General features: G+C 41.1%; 1 protein-coding gene across 1 annotated transcript in view; it reads right to left on the reverse strand.

The window, feature by feature from the left end:
- Nucleotides 1–18,471, reverse strand: part of luzp2 (leucine zipper protein 2) — a gene marked incomplete at its 3' end in the record, with an annotated part of 160,469 nt that overhangs the window by 22,558 nt on the left and 119,440 nt on the right. The window contains exons 6-7 of the mRNA XM_083999239.1: nt 16,170–16,232; nt 556–618 (exon numbers count right to left, since the gene is read on the reverse strand). Of these exons, the coding sequence (XP_083855365.1) occupies nt 556–618; nt 16,170–16,232 (126 nt within the window). The remainder of the gene's footprint in view (nt 1–555; nt 619–16,169; nt 16,233–18,471) is intronic.

Here is an 18,471-nt window from a genome sequence, read left to right on the forward strand (position 1 = left end):
CACCAAACAAACAAGTCGATGCATCCATCATTCACAGGCTAGAAATAGAACAAGGACCAGGACATCTAGGGACAACATATTCAGGAGTCGGGCTGGAAGCACAACGTTCGGTCTATGGGGAACAGAGTGCTTTTTATTCATTTATGTCCGACACAGCTTTAGGACTGATGAGGCTCAGGGATCAAAACATACATTTAGGAACTGGCATTGTGGCAGAAATGTCTACTGACATTTTAACGCTGCAAATAAGACCCGAAAGGTCAACCTACATATCAGTAAATGTCAATAAATATTACGTGAGCGCTCAGATTTCAGAACGTTCAGTCCTTGCAAAGTAAGGGGCAGAGGACATGCGGACTAAGCGCTGGCCGATTGATTTTGCAGGCTACTGCCTTGCTGGACGGGACTTTGTAATTGAAGACTGAATTAATTGGAGTAGCTTGTGATGGGATCATCCTTTCAAGGTGTTCTGAAGTACCTGTTTACGTCTGGTCTGGATCTACTATAAAACCAACCCCCCCCCCCCCCCCCCCCCCCCCTTGAGTTTGAGCTTACCTTAAAAATTAAATCCTTTTTCCCGTACCGCAGTTCTTTCAGTTGAGCCTGGATTTTTTTGGACTGCAAGGAGAAGATAAGGAAATAAGTGTTAGCTTATTCAAATAGCGAAATTGGTTTTAGATCACGTAGCAGGATTCTGCCAGCTGCAGCAGAAGACTCCTTTGTGAGTGTTCCCTGGGCAAAGCTGTGGCTTAAAGGAAGGCCCTACCGAGAGGAAGAAAATATCAAATCTCCCCTTCACTGAACTGCATAGTCCACACAATGATGCAGTCATGCACTGGCTTCTTGCCCACTGTCTAAACCTGAATTCTCACTCCCACTACACACATTACCACCGTCATCCCCACACACGCGCAGGTTACAGCGGGCTCTTGTCTGTCTTTGGTTAGCAGCACACACACACACACGCACACAAACAGAGCAGCCCCTTTTTAGCCACCCCCAAACGTACACAGTGACCACTCTGCTGCTCCACATCAGTGGGCACATGGAGCCCAGAGGCTGACTCCTAGATAGCTTGTGATACACAGCCATCCTCAAAGCTGCGTATGATGTGAGCAAGAACACTGTGAAAGCCTCCGTGTGGCACTCAGCAGCCATTTACAGTTTTTCACACTGTGTTGTCTGGAAATTGCTTTCATACAGTGGTTATTATGAAGCCTTGTATCTGTGATCATTTAATGTGCAATAAAACTACACTGACTCAACTTTTTGCCAACTCAAAGTACACAGTCTGCCCTTGGAAAAAGTAAAGGACAGAGGTTGAAAAAAAAGAAAATGCAAGAAAGACACATGTAGTATATAGTCTTCTATAGTTCACAATCAAGATGATAGAAATAGTCAGAGAGTCAGCAACTCTCACTGTGGATTATTTTTAAGTGTCAGTTGTTTAGGATGATACTACTGGGCTGCTCCTCTTCAAAATGAACTGACACAGTCATTATATCTGTTAAAACAAACAAAACAACAACAACACTGAATACATTTTTTAATTATGAGCCTCCATTGTCATAAAGCTTGTTTCTCTAAAAATTGCCGGTTAAAATACTGTATATACAGTGGGTACGGAAAGTATTCAGACCCCTTTAAATTTTTCACTCTTTATTTCATTGCAGCCATTTGCTAAAATCAAGTGCATTTTATTTCTCATTAATGTACACTCAGCACCCCATCTTGACAGAAAAAAACAGAAATGTAGAACTTTTTGCAAATTAAAAAAGAAAAACTGAAATATCACATGGTCATAAGTAACCCTTTGCTGTGACACTCATATTTAACTCGCATGCTGTCCATTTCTTCTGATCCTCCTTGAGATGGTTCTTCTCCTTCATTGGAGGTTACAAAAGAATTTCTGCAGCACTCAAGGTTCCTAAGAGCACAGTGGCCTCAATAATCCTTAAATGGAAGAAGTTTGGGACGACCAGAACTCTTCCTAGACCTGGCCGTACAGCCAAACTGAGCAATCGTGGGAGAAGAGCCTTGGTGAGAGAGGTAGAGAAGAACCAAAAGATCACTGTGGCTGAGCTCCAGAGATGCAGTGGGGAGATGGGAGAAAGTTCCACAAAGTCAACTATCACTGCAGCCCTCCACCAGTCGGGGCTGTATGGCAGAGTGGCCCGACGGAAGCCTCTCCTCAATGCAAGACATATGAAAGCCCGCATAGAGTTTGCCAAAAAACACGTGAAGGACTCCCAGACTATGAGAAATAGGATTCTCTGGTCTGATGAGACGAAGATTGAACTTTTTGGCATTAATTCTAAGCGGTATGTGTGGAGAAAACCAGGCACTGCTCATCACCTGCCCAATACAATCCCAACAGTGAAACATGGTGGCAGCATCATGCTATGGGGTTTTTTTCTCAGCTGCAGCTAAACACACAGCTAAAATAACAAAGGAGTGGCTTTGGAACAACTCTGTGACCATTCTTGACTGGCCCAGCCAGAGCCCTGACCTAAACCCAATTGAGCATCTCTGGAGAGACCTGAAAATGGCTGTCCACCAGCGTTCACCATCCAACCTGACAACTGGAGAGGATCTGCAAGGAAGAATGGCAGAGGATCCCCAAATCCAGGTGTGAAAAACTTGTTGCATTATTCCCAAGAAGACTCATGGCTGTACTAGCTCAAAAGGGTGCTTCTACTCAATACTGAGCAAAGGGTCTGAATACTTATGACCATGTGATATTTCAGTTTTTATTTTTTAATAAATTTGCAAAAATGTCTACATTTCTGTTTTTTTCTGTCAAGATGGGGTGCTGAGTGTACATTCATGAGACATAAAATGAACTTTTTTGATTTTAGCAAATGGCTGCAATGAAACAAAGAGTGAAAAATTTAAAGGGGTCTGAATACTTTCCGTACCCACTGTAAAGTGAAGAATGACCAAAATCTTAACTGGCATCTAAAATCTGTGGATTACGATCTGGCTTTGAACTTTGAATAAAAAAAAAAAAAAAAGGGTTAATGCAAGTACACAATTTAACTTAATATACAACATGGATCTCAGTAGTTATTTTAATACAAAAAAGTTACATATTATACTAGATTATACTTGTAGCATGTGACAAAGTTAGCTGCGAAAAAAAAATGTGTCTGTGTTGATTTACTTTCCATATCTTAAAGGGACAACGAGGAGTTTTGGAAAGCGAAGTGTTCTCCTACTACATTTGCCATGACCCTCCGCGCGCACAGTGAAATTCTTGGACCGGCGCAAGACAGCGTTATTCTCATGACCCGCCGGGCAGCGTCCGCGAAACCGAAAGTAAGGAAACGCTGGTCGGCTCACCCAGCATTTCCACCATGAATTAAAATAACAAAATAACGACAAAACAATATATTTATCGAAAATGGAGCCATTAACAAGTGTGGGTAGCGTAGATTCATCCACATTAATATGAGACTTTTTTATAACCAAATACAAACTCATCGTTGTCCCTTTAACAACAAAAAGCATCATAATTCAGTTATGTTTTCCATAGAACACCTGTGAGATTAAATAGACACAACATTAAGAGTCTGATTTACTTAATCTCATTTGATCTGAGGTGGTTAAAGAGTGTTTTACTGTCGCCAGGTCATAAAATGAGCAAATCAATTTAATCTGTAAAAGTTAAGTGCAGCTTTTGAGACATTTGATTTGAAATAGAATCCGTGTTAACCTATGAATGCAAATACCTGGATTTCTAAAAGCGCTGAGCTCTCAGAACTGCCAAAGTATTGGTCTATTATTTACTCAGTATAAATCATGTGCGCTGTCTTCTCAGCCCAGGACAACCACAGCAGCATCTCCCCCTTGTTGTTCATGATGGTTCAACTCCTGCGAGGGTGTAGGACCTGCATTTCAAATAGTTAGCGCTCTGCTAGCTGAATGGGACAGAATGGATTCCACATAAATCACAATGCCCATGGTCAACTCAGGCTGGGAACCTTTGTTGCATGTTGTTTCTCTCGCTCCTGTGTTTCCTGTCTGCCTCTCTACTGCTGCCTGTCAGACACAAGCAAAGGCTGCCAAGAAACATCCTTTAAAAATCACCTCAGAGAGTCACAAAACACAATGACACAGTGTTTTAAAAGCCTGGTGCAATTTCACAGCTCTCTCTAACCTTTTGAAAATATTCATGAAATGTATCAGCGAGAGTCATCGTCCTTGTGAAAATGATGACAAAACCGTTAAGATCTGAGCTGTCTCAGGGACAAGCATGGGTTTATTTCACACTAACATTCTGCTTAGGATATAATGACTTATTAGTTATCAGAGAAAATAAAGGATGTTACAACCTGCCAGAAGTGGATTGAATCCGTTTTAATATTATAACATACTATATACTGAACTCTGATTGTCACTCTTGTTTAGGGACTGTGTGTAATTTATTTTAAGTTCACGGAAAACTCTACTTTGTCCACCATGGGGATAGTGCAACAAACTTTGACTATGAAAAAGACACATTACCAAGCAGCTGCATCCAACATTGAGCAACATATTTCCTCTGTTTGTGTGATATCTTTTAATAGCTCATTTATTTTGTTCTGAACCAAAATCTCACTCTTCAGCTACTAAATGCTCTCCTATGTTCACCAGATTGGTGTTGCAGTAACTTTGGTGAAGGGCAGGGAGTGGAGTAGAGTCCGTTTATTAGAGGTGGGAACAGCTGCCTACCTACTGGAAATAACTATGGTGAGCTGTTGTGGGTTGTAAAACCAAAACAACAAAATGCTTCATAGCGCTAAGGGGAACTGCAAGTTGGGTGATAATTTTCTCTGGATTGGCTTGTTGTTTGATCTGTGTATATAAAACATGTACATTTTCTTCTAAGAATTTTACAGTAAAGATTCCAATATGCCAATCTTTGCTATAAAAACAATCTTTAATGGCTGAAGGCTACTTCCATTTTGTTAAAGAGTGATTTATAAGTTGCCATTATACTGATATCTTTCTAAATTTCTATTCATTCCCTTTCATTGCACAGTAGCTGTCAAAGTGTTATTGTAGGAAGGTCACCTCAGAATCAGCTCACATTGTTATTGAAAGAACTAGCAGACAAAAAGCCTGCTTTAGTTCCCTCACAGAACAGATGAGTTTTGTATGCATGGTTTGTGTCTGTATATACCTGTACTATAAATCCTCCATGTGATGGAACAGGGACAACTTCTCCAGATTACATAGGGGAAGCTAAAAACAGGTGACATGGCATGACAAGGTAGTGGTGGGTGTGCAAAGTGTCCAGACATTCTCAGCATGCGTTTATATGTGCATGCTCAGCGGGAGCACACAGCAGCATCACAGACCTGCTACACCTCCTTCCTCATTTAAACAGATTGCCCTATTTGTGAAGTGTGTCTGATGGGCTGAAGCATGTGAGCTGAGGCAGACTGGTGACTGGCAGGCGGCCAATATGTACCGACTCAAAGTATATATTTTATTTCAATCATTTCAGTCAGGATAATCTGATTTATTCAGTATGGCTAGTGAATGGAGTAGAACAGCAGAGCAAGACGTTTGTTTTATTTTAAGGATCTGCTCTCATATGCTTGCCGTGCACATAACTAATTGTATTGTAGGGTACATCACTGAAGCTGGGAGAATACATCATCTCCCAAAACAACGCATTATTAAAGCAGCCAAACATCAAACATTCATATGTGCAGAAACTCTGCTTTGAATTGTGATTCCTGATTCCTGGATGAGTCATGAGCCATTCTAATATTACATGGCAGGTGACTGCCAAGCCTTTTATTAGAAACACTAATACTGGGTTGTGCCCTCACTTTGCTAGCCTCAATTCTTCATGGCATGGGTGGAGCGAGGGGTCATCTTACACGGCTCCAGTCCCAGGCGGTTTCCCGAAAAGTCTCACCGACTGGACCAGAAAATCACTGGAGCTATTTTAGCTTCCGGGGATCTATCACCATCTATAGGTCGCCCGGCAACTGACCGAGCCTTTGGCCTCGATACAAATCGTGATGGTTTTAGTTTCGTTGGGGCTCAGCCTCTCCTGTTTACACTGTCTCGCTCTGCCACCGTTTGATGCATGGATTCTGCAAGATGTTGGAAATGTGCCTTTGACATTCTGCTGTATGTTGACACAGTTACATCACATCATTTCTGCAGATTTGTCAGCTGCACATTCACGCTGCCAACCTCCTGCTTCACCACTTCCTGAGGTGTTAAGCGGCTGGATTCAGGTCTGGTGATGGAGGAGGATTCTGAACTTCTCTAAACTAACACTCATATTTATAAAAACCAGTTAAGACGATTTTTGCTGCGTGACATGGAGCATTATCATGCTAGAAGTAACCGGTAGAGGATGGTAATGCGGCCATAACGGGATGCACATGGTCAGCAACAATACTCAGAGAGGCTGCGGTAATCAAACTGTGACTGACTGGCGTTAAGGGGCACAAAATGTGACAAGAAAATATTCCTGTCACCATTACACCACCACCAGAAGCACAGGCTGTCAACACGGGGCAGGTTGATTTCATCATTTCATGATAGATCAGAGCATTCTTTGCTTTCAGCTGTCCTGTTTTGGTGACTTTATGTCCTCTGCAGCCTCAGATTTCTGTTCTTGGCTGACTGGAGTCAAAGCTGACATGGTGCTTTTGTGTTGTAGCCCTTCCACCTCATGGTTTGACATGCCCTGCCCTGCACTCTGAGATGCCTTTCTGTTCACCACAGTTGTAAAGAGTGGTTTGTAGCCTTCTTGACAGGTTGAACCAGTGTGGTCAGTCTCCTTCAACCTCTGTCATCAGGAAGGTGTTTCCATCCACAGAGGTGTCGCTCACTGGACATTCATTTCTGTTTTCACCACCTTTCTCTGTGAAAACTCTCAAGAACTGTTCTGCAGTTTAAATAATATTCTAAAATCAGCTGGCACCAACAACAGACTTTTTCCTCCTGATGTTTGATGTGAACATAACCTGAAGGTCCTGAGCTCTATCTGCACCACTTTATGCACTGCACCGCTGCCACATGATTGGCTGATTACATGAATAACCTAATATTGTGCTCAGTTAGTGTATATGTCATCTATTTTCTAGGACAGAATGCCTTCAGGCTTAGTTATGCACATAGAGAGAGATGAGTAGGATATATATGTTGAGACACAGCTACGAAAAAAGTGTCAGTGGTTATAACATCTATGGTTCTTATATAATGCTACTGTACCATCTCTGTAAACAGAAGCACCACTCTCAACTAACACATTAATAGTTGACATGTCTGCTGATTTTTTGTTGTTGTTGACATTTATAGACAAAACAATTAATAAAACCTCTCGCCAAGGAAAGTACATCCAGGCTTGATTAATACATGTAAGTGAAAAACATAATAAAATAATTGATTTACTATTAAAGACATGTGTAATCTGTTTCCTGGATCATTAAAATTGCGCCAAAATACAACAAGGTGATGATGACATGCTGCCTTATTGAAAAAACCCTGTTGAATCAGTTCTATGTGGCAATTCACCTTGAAAGCAGTAATTACAGCAAATCCTCCAAAATCCAGTGTATTATATTTCATCTGCATAGGGTTCAGGTGACTGGATGTGTCCCCGACGTGAGAATGAAATGTAATTCTCGTGATAACAGAGATGAAATACTGAAATGTAAAACATCCATCATCCAAATGATGACTAGACTGCAACACTATAAATTTGACAAAATAGCACATAGGTGATAAATTCATGCACTTTTGTGGGAAAGATGAGCCACAGCATCTCCCTCACGCAACTGGTCTTAACTTTGACATTGACTCAGGATTTCTGAGCTATCAGACGTTTCCCCTGAGAACATCACTGTCTGGTCCAGAAAGGTCGCAGGACATTCTTCAAGTGACCCGCAAAAGGAGCAGAAAGAGTTAGATATGTATAGAAGGCAGCAGCAGTTTCACCAACAGAAGTGGCAAACTGAGTCTCTCAGGCTTGGTATAAGCTTCCTTTTCAATTTGAATGGTCCGGCGAATTTGTCAAGTGTTTGTGATTGGTAAGGTGAACAGACACAGGGTGAGTCAGGCAAGTGGCTGCCTGCCACTGAATTTCCTCACTCAGCTTACCAAAGTCTGTGATACACTTTTCCTCGTAACCTCTCTCTGTTTATGTGGTCATGTTTGAACACCAGCAGCACCAGTTATGTCATTCCAAACTGTTTTTGAGATGCATAAAAGAAACTTGGCATGGGAGAGAGCTTCCATCCATTGTGCTATGAGAAATATCTGGGCTTACAAAATTAAATTCAACTGTCTGAAAAATGTGAAATAATGTTGGTGCAGAGAACAACAACACACTCCTGAATTGTCATGAGCTGAAACTGTAGCAGAGGAAATAACAATTAGGTAAAAATTAAGTCTTAAGTTAATAGTAAGTTTCACTTATGCTGATACTGTATTTCTGTTTGTTGGGTTTTTGTTCCTTTTTTTATTGTTAGAAAGCACTAGCAGAGGTGTTATGTAAAAATCATTGATTACAAATCATTACATACTATTATAATTACTGTTATTTTAAAAATTACATAACATCAAAGTTCAAAGCACAGAGCACATTTAATATTTCAGATGTGGGCCTGATGGCATTATTGTTTAATGAAAATTAACACATATAACATATGTGATATGACATGAATATACTAACCAGTACTACTTCTTGGCTGCTGTCGGTCATTTTTCGTGGGAACCCTCAAAGCTGCAATTTAAGTTTATCGATTACATTTACACTAGTTAACCATTTATAAGACACTTGTTTAAAGGGACAGTATGTGAGATTTACCCCCATCTAGCGGTGCGGTTGCATGTCGGCACGTATTCTTGCTGTTGCGTTTACGTAAACTCGGGCAGAAGTCAGAAAAACAACACACGCTGCATGTATCAGGATAAACAAGCCTCTATGTAAACAAACGGTCCGCCAGCACGAGGCAAAACAATACAGGCGTGACAATATGTTGTCATGGTGATGTCGTATTGTTTACCTGACCCACGTTTTACCGGCTTTCTCTCGTCGAGTAAAATAACATCCAGTTGGTTTGCCGACGGCGTCACTCACGGCGTCATTCAGGTGTCTGACTGCACCTGAAGGCAACACCAGTGCCTCCGTCCTTCCTCACACTAGCTACACGGTGGTGACAGTTTTAACAGGCGCTGTCTGGAAAACTTTCTCCCCGAGCCGAGAAGCTCCGGCGGCCCGAGTTTGAGGTTACTTACAGCCACGGTGACACTGAACGTAAAACATGGCGATTCAACATGGCAGAGAAGGTTCGGTGAACCCCCCCCTGTATGTTTGTAACGACTTGTAACATCTCATTCTAAGGTACGAGAAAGCGCTCGTTTGTATGCGGGCGCGATTCCACTTCAGTGAAATACGTATTTATGAAAGCGATATTTGATTTTTGTCAATAAAAAGCCAATAAAGTCCCATACTGTCCCTTTAAACACCTGAAAATTCAACATTTCAATTCAAAGATGTTTTGTTCCTATTACTTTGAATATTTAAAAAAAATTCTTCTTCTTTTTTCAAATCTGCAAATTAGGGTCAACAATATGGTGCTTCACGCTTTGAAGGTAATCATTTTTCAAAAAAGGTTAAAGGAGCATTTTTAAAAACATAAGATTGTGTAAATGTGAGTGTGCTCACTTACCCATTGAAGGGGAACACATTCTTCCCTCCCTATACTGGAGCTGAAACGATTCATCAATTATCCATTTGACAACTTGTCAAATAACTAATTGATATATTTGACAACTAATTTGACAACTTGTCAAATAACTAATGAATGAATTTAGTTTGTAGCTTCTCCACTGAGAGACTTGCTTTGATAACTGTAAACTGAAATCTTTGGGTGTTGGACAATTAGTTGGGCAATTTGAAAATGGGTTTGGGGTAATTCTTTCAATTTTCAATCGTCTTGCACAGTGATAAATGGTCGACTGATTAATCAGTAAAACAATTAGCAGATTAATTGATAATTTAAATATTCATCTGTTCTAGCCCTGCGCTATATAGTTCCCTGCGTTTTGAAGACACATCAATAACTGGTGTTGTTTTGTCAGAATAGTAGTCAGAAGTCAGGCAACCCTAAACTTTATCAATTTTACGGTCAGTGAGGATATAGGATCAATTCATGCATATTACTGTAACAGCAGCCATACAACCACTTTTACACTGTTGTTAACATGTAATTTCATGCCTTTTTAGCTGAGTAGTTTTCTGCACACAACAAAGATTAAGAGCACAAAGCTCAATCCTCCACCTCTCATAGCAAGCAAAAGCCAAGCACAAGTTAAAGCAGCTTTCTAAAAAACGATTACCACGCCAAATAAAATGTGTTCTATACAATGCAGGGAAATCCAACAGCCAGTTTTCAAAAGATGAGGACGCAAATTGCACATAAACGAAAGCTGCTGTATAATCTCTTAAAATGCATCAAATACAACAAAAAGGTGATTGTACTTAGAAAGTTTATCCAAGACTTAAATAAAAAAACAGAAATCTGGCCTCTGCTCAGTTCTTGGGCATGGTTTCAAAGTGTGCGATTTAAGATTCAAAGATTTTTTATCTCTAGCATTTTTCCTAAAACTCTGGCTCATCCAAAGCTCTGAGGAATACTTGATTGAAAAGATAAAGAGGCTGAAAGCACAAAGAGCTGATTTCTAGTGAACAATTAAGAGTTCAAGAGTTAACATGCTCTTCCAGTTTGATCTAGGTTCAACATTATGTCACGGCTTGTGTGGGATATGCTGAAATGTGTAATAGGTCCACCAACACCCCCAAACTGTTTACTGACAAAGAATGTGTAAACAGAAATTATGTTTATGGGTGGTATGTTTACTTCCTTTTATACCTTTCCACACCAACCATGTAATAGATGGTGATGTTTGCAATTACCCTCTCTGGTGGAAATTGTTTTTCAGCTTCCGTATCCATCTCGTTCTGTCGCTCTACAGTCATTACAGTGTGATTACAGCTCCAGCCTGTAACCCTTCCCCTTTAAACATAAATTACTTTACAGGACCGCAGTAGGGGCATGGAACAATGTGCCTCTTACTGATTTACTCCAACTTTCATTGGCTCCCAAGGGGAATTGGAGACAGTGACCTCCATCTACCTGCGTTCCAAGAAAAGTCTAGTGGCTATTTGGTCCCTAAAGAACTCAAAGTCTTCTGACCTTGATAAAATCTCTGCGGAAATAATCAGGCGGACAAGAACCACTGGGCAAGAACACAGCTCAGTATTACTGAGATTGTTGAGATAGTGTCAACTACAAGCACAAAGCCAACTAGTTGTATTTCCTCTCACTGCATCATTTCTATTGCTCTTGCAGGGAAAATTCTGGCTGTGTGTGTAGACTGCTGACAACTTCAATCAGGACCCCTTCATAGCCTCTGAGCTACTTTCCAACTCTTTCCTGAAGTGTTATAATCAGACCTGGCTGCATAGTCAAATGTCCCATCATCATCTCGGAGTCTGAATATGTGATGATAGCTTGGATAAGCGTAGCTGGTTGAATGTCAGGGATGTTCAGCTGGAGGATTAAGGCCTGTAGTTTTTAACACCAATTTTTATCGTGTTTCAACTGGAACTCAGAGAATGATCTCAGTGTTGGAGCAGACGTCTGGGTCAATGAAAAGCTCTTCAACATGAAGAGCTTCATACACTAAATTCTCTTTGTGGACCTCTGATCTGTGGTGTAGACGATCTGAGCCAGTAATGTTACTGATGCTGATGTAAGATGACCTGTGAAAAAGTAACACGGCAAGACTGTCACCTCATATATCGACCCTGAACCTAAAGCATTATTTAACTGATCCCAACGTGGTTTGAGTTTATAAATACATCTCCTCAAACTTTCATCATCCCACATACATTTAACCCTGTAAAACCCAGACACGGTAAATTCTAGCAAAAATACAGCTGCTGTAAAAACTTGATGTTAGATAGTAATGCAGTGACCAGGGGCCGGTTGCACCACCTCTCACTAAGTGTTTACTAACCTTAGTAAATGTTTAAGTGTTTACTAAATCAAGATTTAGTCATTACTAAATTAAAATGGGTTGCACCAGTTTTACTAGGAATCACGTAGAGCTAGTAATTACTAAGTGTTTACTATATATTTACACCTACCCTAGGGGTTGTGTAACTGTTTACTAGTTACAGTTTGTCGACACAGGATCAAAACCAACTGAAAAAAAAACAACAACAATGACTAGTTTATGACGGCTCGTTTAGAGAGGTTTGCTTTACAAAACAGAGAACCTGCCATTAGATGTATTTATTATTATATCCACACCACTTTCCGGAGAACGACGCTGGGTGTCGCCATGACACTCTATTCATTACATTTTAGATTAACGTTAGCTGGGCTAACCGTTAGCTATTAGCCGTTAGCAGTGTCTTAAATAAATAACTCAATAAACAGCCCATGAAAAAAAATATTTTCCCAGCGGATATCCTAGTTACAACATGACTGAGCTAACTGGAGTAGTTTCATGTTGTGTCCGACAACGGGAGGGTTTTAACAGCTGACGTCCACGTTAGCTTCGCTGCTGCTGTTAGCTGTCAGCAGCAGCGAAGCTAACGGCTACGATAACCATGACTAGTTGCAGAGGCGTGCAGTGCACACATAAGTGGTGGTGTTTGTTCAGTAATTCGTTTTGTAGACATGACAAACATCAGATTAGTCAGGGCGGTTTTGGCAGCCCGAAGCCCCCACATTTGGTGCCTACACCGGTGGCTAACGCTTGCGCTACCAGTTAGCCGCTCACTAGAATGCTACTACGGGGTGAAACGGAAGTTGAAAACCGACTTCCGTTGTGGTGTGACGAAAATAAAGTGGTGGATATGATGACTTTACTGTCGGTACCGTTTAAATATGCGACCACATAATGCGGATCACGGACATGCTAACGTTAGCTGCGGCAATTTAGCATGGGTCCGAACGGGGCTCTACCTCCGTTGTTACGCTGCGATACTTCACTACGGGGTCGATGCAGAATGTGGTTGGGGACACAATTCAAGTCTACAACGGTACTGTGTGTCGGGTGGCAGTGTGAGTACCTCAACGAGTACGTGCAGCTGCCCGTGCGGGCAGAAATACCACAACATTGCCGGCTTCCCGGATGTGGTGGCATGTGTCGATGCGGAGCACACTTCAAAATAAAAGCGCCCAGCTGTTCCTGTACATTCTGCTCCGCACGCTGATTGGGTAGCCAAGTTGTTGTCGTCACTTAATGCGACTAGTAACCTGCTAGTAACCACTTAAGCATTTACTAGATACGGGATTGCATACACTGGTCTGGTGCAACCGAAATTAGTAAACAACTAGTTGCAAACTAGCTAGTAATTACTAAGGGTTTAGTAGTGGTTTAGTAATTACTAAATCCTGGATTTAGTAAAGAGATACGCCAAACTGGTGCAACCCCACCCAGATGGCCAACATGTAGTCTTTGTTTATTAATAGTTTATCTATATGTGTCTAACATCCAAAAAAGAAAAGAAATGAATAAAAACAATTTCAATAACCTGGCTACCTGCTATAGGGTCAATTGGAAATCAATCTCTTTTCGATGTGTTTTGGAGTGTATTAAATTAGCTGTATCCAATCACAACACAATCACCAAAGCGCATTATAATCCCAACTATTAACAGGGTCATAATTTCATTGGTCCATGAAGAAAACAATATTCTGGAATAATCTGAGTGTGGCTCTGAGGTCAAGTGTGATCAGTGTCCTAACCAGTGTCAGGCTCTGAAACTAAAGCCTTGGTTTTTTTTGACAGGGATGGAGTTAATAATATGGGCCACTGAGGGCTTTATGTATAATATACGGCTTAATATAATGGTATTTACTGCCTCCTATCATATAATTTACCTTGAAGAACACTGAAATCATCTACTGCCCATTTCCTGAAGGTGGGAAGAAATGGACAGAAGACAATTGGGGATACAAATTATGGAAACGAACCACCTGTAGAAAATATATCACATCAGTGCACTTTTGACATTAGCCCATAACTAACTATAATACAGGCTGCTTTGCTTTGTCCTAATACACTTGTAGCGTATTCTATTTATTATAACTATTACAATTAATATTACTTCTAAGCATTATTCCATCAATGGTGTAGCTACCAGTAGTTTTATGGGGTCAGAACAGTAAGTCTTTTATGCAGAAGTTCAAATGAATAATTCATACCCTCAAAATATTTATTACAGTAAATCAACATAAAAGCATTCAGCCATTGTAGCAGTAGTGGACATAGTTGGATATACTTGGATAAAATGTTTTGAGATGCTGGAGCACTTGATACACATTAAAAAGCCCCCATCACAAGATTATTTCTGTTGCAATAGAATTTGTCTGACTACAGTATACCCTCCATTCCCAGTTAATTAGGTACACTTAGTTGAAGCCAGCGCAGTCTGATACAATAGTCTTGCAATAAATCCTATCGTTGGTATAGTTAAAATCATCAGTACACTGAAGTGTCTCTGGGAGGTGTTGATGCAACTGTAATAATCATACTGAATGGCATCATTTGTGGGGTTTTTGAACTGAATCCCACTATACATAAAGGTATTTCTACACTTGGTGAGATACTGTAAATGAGACAAAATACAGTTCAATAGCACCACAAACTGCAACCTCCACAATACCACACAGGTGAATCAACACCTGTCCAAAAGCAGTTTAGGTATCCCTCATGGAGGTATTGCAGGGCTGTTGCATTAGATTGCATTGGTTTTAGCTAAGTGTGGCTAATAAACTGCCAACTGACTGTGTTTTCCAGCCTTGGTTTAAAATGATGAGGTGTTCAAATTGGACAGAAAATACTGATAGCATAATGTTTAAAGTTTTCAAAGAGTGTGATGAAAGAAACTGCATGAAAGAAGCTAACCTCCAGGAGAGGTGGGACTGGGCCTCTCTAATGGGCTGGAGGCATTTCTGAGGTAAGATGTAAGAGAAAGGGTCAGGAAATTAGGAACTCTGAGAGCATGGGTTAATAATTCACATGCTTTTTTCCTTTTTTGGTTACAGATTAGCAACTTTAAAGGACTCAAATGTCACTGTTCCTCTCTGATACCTGCCAGACTCCATAATTGCTTGTCTTCACCTGAAAATGCAACTGTTCCGTCATTCAAAAACCTTGGTAATGTCCTCTGTATCACTGATCAAACAAACGTCAGCTGCCTTAGGGGGAGGTCCAGCCCAGGGAATTTCTAAAGAAAAATCTCCATCTTTGCTCCAAGGTTGCCATCTATCAAGCTGTCTGGATCACCACAATGCTCTATGTTGGAAAAAATTGAAAGTTATTCCACATACTGTGGCCTGGATACAGGAAATGCTTGGAATCGCCAACTCCACAGCTCCATAGCTATTGAGCCTGAACCACAGCTTCACAGCATCAGCTGTAGTAACATGAACATGTCACCAGGACGCCCTTAGGACCTGCTGCCTTGTATGATCTTGCATGGCTAAATTACAGCCTGAGCTTTGGTCAGCAGAAGTTAAAAAGCTCAGCTCAAGGCTTCGCTGAGGATGTGAACCTGGTGGACTCCGCTGACCATAACAACCGGCAGCAGAGCGGAAGTGACAGCAAAAAATGAAAGCCAAAATGTACTTGAAGCTGCTCTTACTCACTACAACTCGGGACTCTCAGATTGCACTATACAGCCATCAAAGGCCTCACTTTTCAAGACGAGATTCAGCAGACATACAAAGCTGAGCAAGCGTGTGTGTTTGTCAGAGAGTAACAGAAAGAGGAATGAACTCTGTCTAACCCTCTGTGAATTTATCACTGTCTAAATACCAACATTTTATTAATTACTTACAAATAATGATCAACATAATTGCAAATTATTTTAATGGATAAGACAAAATGTAAATGCTCAGATTATCATAAATACAGCAAAACTTCACAGTGAATTAATGCTAATCACAGTTACATGTCTATGTTGTAATTTGTGTTTCATTAGCATTACTTAGTCACAAGGGAACAAAATCTGCCTTCAACATCTAACCAGAAATTGTTCCTATTTCGTGAACAACGAGCAATTAAGTAGCTGGAGCTGAAAATTGATTATAATTGTGAAAAAAAGAACCATGCTAATTAAACATCCTTACCTCTTCAGCATAGGCGTCGCAAAGTTTGTTGCCAGAGAGTAGTTTGTTCTTCAGGCTCTTGTTCTGAAAAAGAGAAAAGAAACAAAGAGGTGATTCCATTGGTTTCTGCACTGCATGTTCTTTTAAAGAATTAGCTTCCTTCTAAAAAAAAAAAGAAGCACTATTGACTCACTGGGCCTCGGTTTTTTTCAGCAGGGCATTTGGCTGAGCATGAGCTCTGACAGCCAGTGCTCGGCTGTGTCTCGATTTCAGACTAGACTGAGGGAGCAGTCTGGAGTGCCCCCCTTTTGAGGATCTGAGGGTGTTCTCAGGCTCCTAGGAATCTAAAAGGTCAGAAATGTAGCTCTGAACTTTAAACGTGATCAGTAATTCTTAAAATCTTCTGACTGCCAGCCAGCCAGCCAGCCAGCCAGGGGGAGAGATGCCAGAGTAAGAGGGTCATGCGCTCTCATTGTTTGGTGCCAGTTTAGCATCCTCGCTACAGTTTTATAGACAATCTGGAGGCATGAGAATGATCTTTTACTTACGGAGCAGTACAGTCTGTCACACTCATTTACATGAAATGTGCTCATGCATTAATGACTTTCTCCAGGTCATTAGAGGATGTAAATATTTTGATTCAGGGAAAATAAAATAAAAATCCAGCTGACCTTCACTGCTTCGATTGCCAAGCGGTTCTCAAACTCAAATCTCAAGGACACAAATTAGATCGCCCCCTCCCCCATCTGATAAGATTTCTGATTTTAGATGATTGATTACAGGACGTGTTTGAAACCCCTGAGCAAAAGAGTCAAACAATCCATCACTCTGTTAGTTATGGGTGGAAATATAGTGAAAATGAATGACTCCCATTTTTACTGCAAACCCTCAGGAACTCCTTTAAGATTCCCCATGCAGGGGACCCCACTTTGAGACCCGCTACCACACATAACAAAGACCTCATCACAGAACTGAAGTAATGCAATTCCCAAATTCAAAATGGGTATTAAAAACATATTTCTGAATCATTCTTTCCTTTTTAAATACGTAATTTTCGGAGATTCAGTCTCAACTCAAATACATAAAGGTAAAGGTACTTTATTTGTCACATATACAGCTAGTACAGTGAAATTCTTTCTCTGCATTTAACCCATCCCTGAGGAACCACGGTGCGGCGCCCGGGGACCAACTCCAGATGATGAGCCAGTGCCTTTGGTCAGGGGCACTGACTGGAGGATTAACCTAGCCGACATGTTTTTTAGTGGTGGGGGAAACCGGAGCACCCGGAGGAAACCCACGCAGACACGGGGAGAACATGCAAACTCCACACAGAAAGGACCTGGGCGGCCGGGGATTCGAACCCAGGACCTTCTTGCTGTGAGGCAACAGTGCTAACCACTGTGCCACCGTGCCTAAAACATGGTTTTATAAGTATCTATTAAAGCAAGAAGTAAGCGGAATGTTTGTGTTAATATACAGTAAGTCTTAAATAGTTATATCTTCCGACAGCAATCACTTCTATAGAGTGTTTGGTCTGAAACACGGGTCTGTCAGTCACTCTGCTCTGCTGTAAGCCGAGGAGAAAACTTTCCTTGTATCCTACAACCTTTATCCAATGAGGAGAGAGAATGGCATAAAGGGGCGGTGCTCTCTGTGTGTGCAGCCAAGGGATGCGCGTGAATGTGGTGACGTAGGGACGAGGGCGGGGACTGCTAACTCCATCGGCTGACAAGAAGTTAGCCAAAACGACCGGATCGCTTACTTCTGCTTTAAAGTGGACCACAGTGGATTTAAAGGGATATGACACAGCAAGGAGACAGGATGTAAGGCACAGGAGAATGAGACCTGATAACAGCATTGGCAAGGAAGGAATTTCCCTTTTTAATTGACAATGATCAGTGAGTAAGATTGGCCCTAAAGCAACTTAATGCTTAACCCAAAGTACCCATCCACTCGTCAGGAAGAGCCAATAAAACAGCGCAATCAACCGTGACGAAGGCTTCACTAAGGTCTGAGAGAACTACAGCTGTACAGTCTGCAGCTTGTGCATGAGGTCGTTTGAATCAGAGAATCCCTGCTCTCCGATTTAAAACTGAATTGAGCGTCTCAGAAATGTTATTACAGTGCAGACGAAAAGACAAGCGCAGCAGGTGAAAACAGTGTCTTGCAGTGAAGGGAACGTACAGAACCGTACAAAATAATGTGTGTTACAAAGAAAAACTTCAACAAGGTAAAAACAACAAAGCCAACAACATACGACTGTGATATTCATGTCACATCCGTATGTATATACATGCTTTTATCAGTCCGTAGTGCCGCAAGT

The sequence above is a fragment of the Trachurus trachurus genome (genome assembly GCF_905171665.1).
Source record: "Trachurus trachurus genome assembly, chromosome: 3".
NCBI classification, from domain to species: Eukaryota; Metazoa; Chordata; class Actinopteri; order Carangiformes; family Carangidae; genus Trachurus; species Trachurus trachurus.